The sequence below is a fragment of the Ctenocephalides felis genome, unplaced genomic scaffold, assembly GCF_003426905.1.
Source record: "Ctenocephalides felis isolate EL2017-DRISC unplaced genomic scaffold, ASM342690v1 CF-g0.4_SCAFFOLD_01886, whole genome shotgun sequence".
NCBI classification, from domain to species: Eukaryota; Metazoa; Arthropoda; class Insecta; order Siphonaptera; family Pulicidae; genus Ctenocephalides; species Ctenocephalides felis.
The window spans coordinates 28,971,238-28,982,796 of record NW_020538040.1 but is presented as its reverse complement, the minus strand read 5'-3'; the positions used below and the strand labels follow the sequence as shown (position 1 = coordinate 28,982,796).

The window sequence follows — 11,559 nt, the reverse complement described above, 5'->3', positions numbered from 1 at the left end:
TATATACTTGTTATATACAAAAAAAAAATATGATGTAAGAATTATATCGAAATAAAGGCCTGACAAGAGATTTTTGCATGTTCTATTTTCAAATAAATCTTCTGGATTATATTTGTGCTATTTTTATTGTCAAACACCTAACTTAATATTATTTAATTGCATTAATATGAAATATGGAAGTTCAAGCATAAAGTTTAAGAATTATTTTATTGTGGTTTATATTATAGATATTATTATCCTTATAAATGCTCTTTAGTTTCTCAAATAGGATAAGTTATTGAAATAAAAGAGTTTTAATAATTTGTGGCTTTTTTATCAATTCATAAAATATTTGATTAGTGATTGTAATGCTTGGAGACTATTAATTTCAACCGAGTGTTGTTTTATCAACATATATTTAATCTAAGTTTGTTGAAATTTCATTAAGGATCAAAGCATTTACAGACTCATTAACCAGTATTGTATTGCCAGTTTAGTTAAAAAATCCCAAAATCTAATATAAATGATTTTGATTTTATTCAACAATGTTATATCTAAATTGCAATGACCGTAGCTTTTGAATTACTTGTTTAATGAAAATTTTCAGAAGACATAGATCACTGTTTTGGAGAAAAAAGTTGTATCGGAGTCTATAAAATACATTTACTATGGAATATGGAGAAATGAACAGAATTGGCAGTGAAAAGAGAAATAATTAATCAAAAATAACAGTTACCTGAAGAAAATGCCAAAAACATTATAGCGCTGCACTAACATTGCACATTTTAATTATGTAGATTAGGGATCTATAAGGAAGATAATTTATCCAGCATCTTTCAAAAATACTTTGTTTCTTTGCGTTAAGATTGAATGTGTATTTTTAATTCAACGACTCTGATTGGTCACATTTTTTATTTACTTTCCGTAGGGTTTCTTTCAAAGGTTTCTGAACATTTTGGCATGCTTTAAAAAAAATGGATGTATGTGTTTGGATATAAATTTTCGCCGACGATTTCGGGAACATGGATCAACCGATTTGAATAATTCAAGAAGCATTCGATGTATATTTTTAAGGAGACGTGCTATTAGCTTTTGGCAAAGACAGGTCTAGCCGTTTCGAAGATACGGAGCAAAAAGAGCCAAAAGTGGTAATTCAGTTTTTGAGAAAACGAAGCGTCGGTTTTGAATAATTCAAAAGACATTTTACTTGTATTTACTAAACGAAGAACTGTTCTAATTTTTGGAAAGGCTGGTCTAGCGGTTATGGAGTTTCAATAAAAAAATAAAAAATGCCATTTGGCGGTCAAAAATGATATCATTAGACATATGCACATCAAATTTTCAGATATTTTATAGAGTCTTTAATAATAAGAACAAATTTTACTTACATTAATGTAAGTAAAATTTGATTTTAGTAAGGGACCCATAGAAATTTCTATGGGTTCCTTACTAAAATCCCTTAGACTGCTACTCGACGCTTACGCGCTTCGATATTTTGTCTCCAAAAGCAGCAAAAATTTCAAAATTCTTAAAAATTTAGTTTTTTTTTCAAAGTTTTAAACAAAATTTGAAGCCATTTTAAAAGTATTAATTTTTGGTACGGGAAGTTCCGGCAATTTGCTTTAAGGCACGATGCCATGCACCACTATAGTTTGATTGCTCATTTTAAAAATATTTTTTTCTGATATTGGCTGTCCCTTTTTGAACAACCATGAACATCAGGTAATAAAAAACAATGTGATTACTATCAAGTAGATTGAGCACTTGGGCAACCGATCCCAACCGGCATTGCTGTCTCCGATCCGACATTTAATAAAAATGTATTTCTAGATTATTTTTCGAGAATATTTTCAGTGGCATGTATTGTGATTGTGAAAGTTAATGTTGTAGTTATGTGATAGATATAATATTATGATTTGAAATCAGCACCACAAACTGAATGTTCGATACATTTGTAATCTGGTAAGTAGTAACCTTGTGGTACATAATAATTCTAGTAAATTTTATATATGGAGTCCTTTTGTCAAGCCGGTAGCTGATATCTCTTGTCAATTGATAATAACTGGTGGAGAAATTATTTATTGCTAAAACATAACAGTAAGAAATTGCGTGCCTTGCACATGCAGTTTTTTTTAATAGAATTTTTACAATTATTGTTATTACGTATCTTATGCTTGCGCTTTAATTGTTAAGGGGTTACATGGGTTTCCTCGGGCAAAAAACGACCTTTTTTCAATTATGTTTTTTACATATAAAAAATGAAATATTTTAATGATTTTTTTTTATTTGAAAGATACATATTTAATAAACATTTTGTAAAATTTTCAAAGAAAAATAATCAAAATGACGGTCATTACGACGCCATTTCCGGCAGTCCCTCGGAAAAAAGGTGCCTCCGCGTTGTCAGCAGAACTTCTTTCAGGATCATCCGAAATAAAAATAAAAAATACGTGTTTTAGTAAAAACAATACACTAGGTATTGGACGAAGAAAAAAATAAAAAAATGAAAATTAGATTTTTGGCAAATGTTTTTATAAAAAAATGCAAATTTTGATGAAAATTTCTCGACATACTTTTTTTTTAAATAGTTGTAATTAAACAAAAAGAAAATCCTTCATTTAATACCTTGTAAACGATAGGACAATATATAGGACATTTAATACCTTGAAATTTAGGACAATATTCTAGAGATGTTATAGAATTTAATAAGACAAAAGTTGTTTCAATAGACTCCAAATGATTAATCCTAGAACGGACACTTTCGAGGCGTACATGCAGATTTTTGTACTTTTAATTAAGTACTTTTGTTATGGAAATTAAAAAAAAATAAAGACTATTTGTTACTAAACCAGAGGTTTATTTTTTCTGAAATGACCTTTGATGATCACAAAGTATACAATGACAAAAGACAGATAAAAAATCACTGTTAAACATAATACTATTCTAGGGTCAATTTGATGAATATGTATTCGAAATACCTACATACAAGTGTGAGACTGGGTTACTATTTAGTCGACTAAATTGTTATAATTAAGTTTTTATACAATAGTTTTGTCATTTAGTGTATGGTGAAATATTTGAAATCAAATTGGCGTTATACAAATCGAAAATGATGTAATTGTGTAACTCTAAATGTGTCGTCAGTTTTTGCTCTTCTGAATAAGTAAAACAATAATACAATCAGAAGTTTATATTTCGTTAAGTACTGTACATATATAATATATTGTCTTACTTTATATTTAAATTTCTACCCAGGTATTTTAACAGACATGAAATACGTATAAAATAGAACAAGTGTAAATAGTAAAATTTGTTTGCATTATTTTTGTTTGTGAACAAAAAAAAAAGAAAGCTGGTTAACAATTTCAACAAGATACACATTTCAATTTCAATAAATAAGAATTAATAAAAAGTTATAATAATTTCTTCAAAACAAAAAGAATTACATGGACAATATTTTATATTCTTTCATTCATTAGTAAGATATGTGTATTTATTTTTTACCTCAATTTCAAGAATAATATGAAATTTTTAAAAGATTTTAAACATTTTACGATTTTAGAATTTTACGGTTTTAGGTACTAAAAATACACGTGTTACGTGGGGAGGGTGGGGGTTAATTTTAAATATTACCACGTATCACCAAAGAAAAAAGAGGTCCAAAAATCCTTAGAAATTGCTCACGTGATTAATAGACGCCTCTTAAATACATTTTTTTTATAAATAGCAATCAAGATAATACAATTTTATATGTTCTTTTATGAAAAGATTAAAATAATGCTAATATTCTTTAAAAAAAATTACTCCAATGAATGATTTTCTAATTAAGACTGAGGCAGAACGATACGCCAACATTTTTGAGGTCTTCTTTACTGCTGGTTCATTGAGAACTGGTTTATTAACTCATTTGAATGTTCTTCAATTTTTAATATACAATGCCAAATTAATTAAATAATCTGATGATGATTGTATTTTTTAGTGAAAGAGAAATCCTACATTGATTTAAATGGATACTAAAGCATACGAAAAATCTCGCAAAACTGATACGCCACTGATGCCTGCATTATGCAATGCTTGTGTTATAGGAAATTATGAATTAGTTGATAAACTTTTGGTTTGTGGTGCCGATGTTGAAAGCAAGGGATTAGGAGGTAATATTTTATCTCTTTCATATGCAGTATACCTATTTTATTGCTTATTTGTGTTTGAAATATATAAATATTTTTATTTAATTCAATCTCGCAGCAACGCATTGTGCAAATTTTATATGTAAACGATGAATTTACGTCAATATTGGGTTCATTTATAATATTGCAAAAAAGTCTAGAATGCATGCTGTGAAATATTTAAAGAAAATCTGAAAAAGTTTCTTAATAAATAATAAATTTCTCGAAAAATTGTTACTGTCTTATATATGTATATTTAATGCAGTTGGTACAAAAAGTCCTTCAATGAAAATTGAAAAAAATGATCAATTTGTACTAAGCAAGCCAATATTAAAAAATTAACAAAAAATACTCTTGTTTGTATGTTTCGATGCATTAAACACATTTTCTGCTCTAAACAGTTCTATTACATAATATTGGAGTGTTTATTGCAAATCTATCAATTTCCCGAATATGTTTCTGCAGACACGTTTTGTGATTTTGTAACTTACAGTCATCTTACAGTAAAATTCTACTTTATTTTAGGTGCATTTTAGTGAAAAATACTTTTCTATCATTTTTCATATTTTCAAAGTTAAACTATATAATAGTTTAACTATATGAGCACGAAAAGATTTTTAAAAATTTAAATTATTTTTGGAGATACGACCATTATAATAGGATGCCCACGATTTCTCGAGTTATACTGGAAATTTTTTGAAAAATGTTCTTTATTGATTACACTCAGGTATATACTAGCCTCATCTCAAAATAATAATGTTTACTATTTCATAAAAATTTAAAATTTTAATTTTTACTATTTCAAAAAGTGGTCAGAATTTCTCTCATCTCATTTTTCAGTCACCATTTTGTCAAAAAATCATTTTTTTAACTTAATCTTAGTAACTACCGTAGTGACATCGTTCTAGATTATTAACCTTTTTTCTTTTTTCAATTCGGATTACTAGGAAGGTTGCAGTCGTGGGCATGGTCACGTGTTAAGTTTTCAAGAACCTCCACTTCAACCACTGCTAATTTCTAAAATTAATTATTTATTTGATTTTTTTCTGTACTCTTGTAACGTTGATAAAGAAATTATAAAACAAAGATAGTGTTTTTTCAATGGTTGTTGTGATTGCTTGCCTTATGAAGGACCAATTGTAAATACTTTGATTATAACTGTATATATTTATTTTATATTAATAACAAGTTATAAGTGTATTTACAATAATTTTAATACTGTTTTTGATTACGTATTGATTGATTGAATGATTTGTATGATTTTCGATTGATGATTTTTTGTTTTTATATCAATATAGCCGCATGCTTTGATTGGCGCGAACAGATAGTATAAAAATTGTGTTTATTACGATGATTTAAAAATGACCTAAAATTTGTGCTTCTACACTAAAATACCCCCTTAAAAACAATTGTATATTTATTACAACATTCCAGTGAATTTTAGTAATATTTGGATCAAAGTGTTATTATTAACTTTTATATTGATGAAAGAAAGTTATTCAATACTTATTTGTATGATTTAATGACCTTGTCTTAATTTCTACGATAATTTTTTCTACTGCATAGAATATTAGATGAATAGATAATTATTCGCTCTTTGTATTATGTATCAAAGGTATGACAGCATTGATGCTAGCTGCATTATATGGTCATCAAAAAATTTTTAACAATCTTTTACGATATGGAGCTAATCTCCAGGCTAAAAATGAAGCAGGCTTCACAGCATTTGACTACTTGGACAAGAGGTGCCTCAGCACAAAACAGACGCCCTTTTACGACGTGACGTATTTTCAACGTGGTGAGTTTTACATTTTCTAGAACAAGTGTCATATTACAATTTACCCCGAGTTTGGGGCTAGTTGTAACGTCTACCAAAATCAAGTAGCTTCAACGCAGTATATTCAATTATTTATTAAGTTATTTTACACAACAAATAAATAAAGCACTACGATAACGTGTATTATGTACTATTTTTAACAGTGAGGAATTCAAGAAATTATATTAAAGTGGACGATGTAAAAACTTGCGATAATACTGAATATGGATTGCTGCACAGAAGAAGGAAGTCCATTCCAAAGATAAAGATACAGCAAGAATTTAATTCACAATGGAGTGAAAAATCATCAGTAAAGTGTGGTGCAGCAAATTTTAGATATTCTCCTTACATGAGAAACGAGCAAATCAATCATAGAAGTAAGAACACGCCAAATCAAATTTTATCGCCAAACGTTGCTAGTTTTTTCGGGAATATTTTGCACATGCAAAGTTCTAATATTGCTCGGCCTAAATCTGACAATGAATTTTGCATGCCATCGATGTACCAAAACTGTTTGCCAAAGAACTCATGTTGTCCAACTTTGTCCAAAGTTTTGGAGCACTACCGCTGTGAGCAGTTCATTGGACTTTTTAATCATCATGAGGTATGTAATTTATATATCGCTTTGAATTTGATTAATAATTGCATATTAATAATAACTTCTTATCTACTTTCTCTACTACCTTCTCTCATCACATTTATTAAGAAATTAGTTAAATACTTATTTAACCTTAGCTTTATATAAAAAATCGATTCGTTCTTCCCAAAAACTAAAATTAAAAAAGGTGAGCGGCGTCAGAAATGACTTGCAGATAATTATTATTATATAATTAGTTTTATATAGAGGCCTAAAAATATTTGAGGCTTAAACTGATACATAGTTCCTCATCGTTCCATTTTAATTTACTTTTCAGCAATTTTTTCAGTATTAATTCCCTTTTTTTCTGTAAATACAGTTTTTTTATAGAAATGAAATATCTATTCAAATACAGGTAATGAAAGTAGTATTTTTTTTCGGTACTTTTTGACAAATAGATATTTCTATATTTTTGAGCTTGCTGATATTCTATTCTTTATACTAGAATGTACAAGTTTTATTCACTTTATTATTATTTAAGACTCCTGATTGTATCATTTTAGGTCAACTATCAAGTATTTTGCTCATTAACGGAATCGGATCTAATTCAAATTGGTGTAAAAAATCAACATTATAGACACCAATTGCTTGATATTATTCAACGTCAGAAATCTTCAGCGTGTTACTAGTGATTTTTAAAATAATCAAGCAACCAAAAATAGTTTTAAGGAAAACGTATTTAAAATAACCATTGCTTTTATACATTTGAAATGTTATTTTAATGAAACGAGGTATTTTAATGTGTATTATTATTCATATATATTTTGATAACATGAAATGTTAAGTTTTATCTTGTAATAAACATCATTAAAATTCTAACTGAATTTTACCTTGTCTCTTTTTTTATCAAATTTTTATCGTGTGATATTGGAAAATTGAAAAGACTTTGTTTTTAACTTCCCGTAGGGTAGTTATAGTAATGGGCCGAAAATCGAAAATGAAAATTTAGCATATCTTCACGTTTTGAAGGTTTCTGAACATTTTGGCATACCTCAGAAAACAGGGATGTGTGTAAGTGTGTTTTGTATGTCCGCATTTTTTAGTCCACGTTTTCGGGCGCACTGATCAACCGATTTGAATGGTTTGAAAACATTCAATTCCTATTGATAGGGAAATGTGCTGAATAGTTTTTGGCAAAGGCAGGTTCAGCCTTTCGAGTTTCGAGAGAACAGAATCGAGTTTTTGAGAGAACGAAGAATCCAATTTGAATGATCTAAAAAACATTCAATTTGTAATGATTGGGAGAAGAGGTCATTTGTTTTTGGCAAAGGCAGGTCCAGCCATTTCGGAGATACAGAGCAAAATGTGCAAAAAATGGCAGTTTTTGGAAGAACTAAGCTTCCGATTTGAATGATTCAAAGAACTTTCTGCTTGTTTTAACAAAATGATTGCTTTTGGACAAAAAATTTTTTGTTTCAATTTTTTTTTTTATAATTTTTTTTTTTATATCGAAAACAATTCAGATTTTAACTTTAATTCTGACTAAAGTTCTAATATACTTTAAACAAAAACTTCATCTTTGCAATTCAGTTTATACAACTCTTTTAAATATTCGACAATGTTACAGTATTTATAATAATCTATTTGAGAAAATTTAATATTTCTTCGTTACAGTACGGAAAGTTCAAGCAATTTGCTTTAAGGAACGATGCAATGCACCACTAGTTAGATCTTTGTTTCAAGATCTTTCTTGGAATACCTGAAGTCTTCTAAAAAGCGAATGGATCGATTTGAGAATTTTCAAAAAATTAATTAGGTTCTCATTAAAGTCTTATAAGATTTCTCCGACAAATCTTAGCTAGCAAGTAAAACACATGAATCTGGTTGGATATAAAAAATCGTATTTAATTTTGGATACTTATTGATAAATAAGATTCCTCTCAATTTTGTGCATACGGTTAAAGTAACAAAAACAACGATTTTAGATATTGGATTAGGACTTATGTTTTTTATTATAACTATGTCTAGTATTGCCCTCTGCATTGGAAATTTCTTTTATTATTTTTTTAATTTTTCATACTTAATCGACTATTGGACGATGCATTATGAAATGGATTTTCTGAGGATTTCAATTTCAATTCCATATTAATAAATATCAGACAGAAGTATTTTTTATTGCATATATAAACTGGTGACCTGGTATGTCGGCAACAGGAAAGTCTTATATCCAGGCGAAGCACCGATTGCGTTTTACTTCTGGTGCCCTCTAAGTCAGAATTTATCAGTGGTCATAGATGGCACGAGCAATTGACAATATTTTCCAACTTATTATTTTGCACAGGTCCGCATCCAAGTAGATTTTCCGACATCTATTACTTTTCCGAAAAAAATGAGTGTGAAAAATAAACTTTCTTAATACTTTTATTTCACTACATTTTATTGTTTTTTCCCCTTTTGTTTTTTTATATTATATTAGATCTAGTAGATACGCCACTGGGGATATCCACTAATTTGTAAACAACTTGTCAGCATTTTCTGCTAAATGTAATTATATTTATAGATTGCAAAATCAAATTAAAATTAAAAAAAAACTATTTTAAATTGACATATAAGTTATAAAAACATTAATCACGATTACTTTCCACGTTTCAGAAAACTCATATTTTATAATGAAAATAATGTCTTGTAGTATAAATATTAGTTAGTTAATATTATATATTAAATTAAAAAAAAAAAATATCTTCGAGGCAAAAATCGATGCTATATATCCGCGCTCCATCGTTCTGCGTTATTAAAACATTCAAAATAATTAATTTGTACATTTATTTAATCAAATAAATAAGATTAAGTAAAATAATGGATTGGCAAAATATAAAACATATTCATCTTCTATGATGCTTCTCATTATATAATACATATTTATATTTTCATATAAAAATTAGAAAAAGACGAGTTGTATCTAAAGAATAAGATTTATTTTTATTAAGTGCTTGAAGCTCGTATAACCTTCTACAGTTCATTATTTTAAATTCAATGAATTTTTCTTTATTAGTATTATCGAACTTTTTTTATTTTTTGTATACCTATACTAATAATTATGGTTATTATAAAAATAAATATTAACGTAATTTTATAGAGTAGTTTGTCCCATATGCCTCGGTAACATAAGCATTTGTTTAAAAATAATCGCAATGAAAAATGCATGTAATTTAAATTTATATTTATATTTCAATCATGCAAAAGATTTAATATAGCTTCTACGTGACATTTAAAAAAGCAAAAATTGATCGATCGTAAATCGACATAGGGTTGATTAGTTTTGTGTGAAGATCGAAAGCCACTTTTTTTTAATGAACGGTTACAGAAACAATTTTATATACATATTTACATATAAAATCATGTATATACATATATAAAGCTTGCAGCTTGTCTACTCATTTTTTAAAACTTTGAATTTATTTAGATTTATTATTCCGCTATTTATTTATTCAATTCTGAAAATTTTCATTTTCAATATTCTATTGGGATAAATGCAAATGATAATACGGTTGAACTTTGTAACTAATTTTAACTTTTTATACAATTTGATTCTTTCATATTAAAATAGTAAATAACCGTTCAGATACTTTGATGTTTGCTCATGAGATTAACACATGCAGTTGATTGCATCTTGTTAAAAAAGAAGCCTAATTTCAAAGTAGGATTTGTCGTGTTTTTTTTGTAATGAACTCTTTGAGATCGTTATTTTTATTACGGAATTGCAATTTGGAAAATATATATAAGCTTATATATTTATATCATTTCTGCTCATAGCTTGTATTAAATATAATAATTTTATTATTCATTAATAGTTTTATAATTTTTATTTTTCATTTAATTTGATTTAATTTTTTTATTTAGTTTTTTTCAGTTTGATATAATATTGATAATTTGATTTGATATTATTGATAATTTGATATAATAATTTCATTTATATATAAAAAATGTCTTATCATTTTTTCTCGCCTGGAAATGCATTCAGTAAATTTGGTGACTAATGGGTAAAATGTATTTTAAAATGCTACCCAGCGGTAGTCATTTAAAAAAAATAGCAATAACAATCTTAAAAATAGACAAAAACAATACATACATAAGTGGATACCCATTCAACTTTTTCCCATTCTTGCTTTCAGTCAGTGCCTGACATGATCTGTAGGCCGCATTGCTTTTAGAGTCAAAAGTAAGTTTTCATGTTCGATTTCTTTTAATCATAAATGCTAATTGTAAACAGATAGATCACTTTGCTTGTTCTTTTTCTGTAAGTTGAACGTTAGTAATTAACTACCAGCAATTAGTTTTTGCATAGATAATTTAGCTAGTCAAATTTTGTGAGTGACATGTATTTCTTGAAAAATTTGTGGCATGTATTTTTTGTGAAGATGAAACAGATGAAAAAATCTAGCGAGATTTTTTTATTAAAAAAAATTCAATATAAGAGAAAAAGATTTAACAGAAAATTCTTGTTAACTTTGTTTAAAAAATTATGTTTTGTTATATATCTTTATATTTTATTCATGAGCTTTTCTACGTAGACAAATGTTCAAATTACTATTTAATTTACTTTTCTCTCAGCTAACTGGTAAATTAACAAAATTATGACTGATCAAATAAAAGTGGCAAAACTGTACTCAGTTTGCTTTCAGAATTTCTATTCAAAATTATAATTGTATATGCAATATCTATTTATCAAACTATGAGTTCGACACAAATTAGTTAAGATTAATTCTATGGTTTTTTCAGCAATTATATTTGAAAGTTCGAATTCCGTCAAATTGACAGGTTCCGTAAACCTTGTATCTCCCGTTTTACATCCTACTCGTTTTACACGTTTTCAATCTTACACGAATTTTAAAAATATTTTTTTTAACGAAATTTATTAATTTTGCATTTGCATGAAATTACAAACACTAAACTATAATTTGCTTATATCTGCAAAAACATTTCTATTGTTTTACTGTCAATAAACAACACTACAAAGTGTA

The 11,559-nt window shown here is 27.4% G+C and overlaps 1 protein-coding gene across 1 annotated transcript; it reads left to right on the top strand.

The window, feature by feature from the left end:
• Positions 1 to 1,715: 1,715 nt before the first annotated feature.
• LOC113377900 lies at positions 1,716 to 7,324 on the top strand. The gene is made up of 5 exons (XM_026618350.1): positions 1,716 to 1,941; positions 3,959 to 4,130; positions 5,761 to 5,943; positions 6,126 to 6,565; positions 7,102 to 7,324. The coding sequence occupies exons 2-5, from the start codon at positions 3,986 to 3,988 to the stop codon at positions 7,225 to 7,227; spliced, it is 894 nt and encodes a 297-aa protein (XP_026474135.1). The 5' UTR covers positions 1,716 to 1,941; positions 3,959 to 3,985; the 3' UTR covers positions 7,228 to 7,324.
• Positions 7,325 to 11,559: the final 4,235 nt, after the last annotated feature.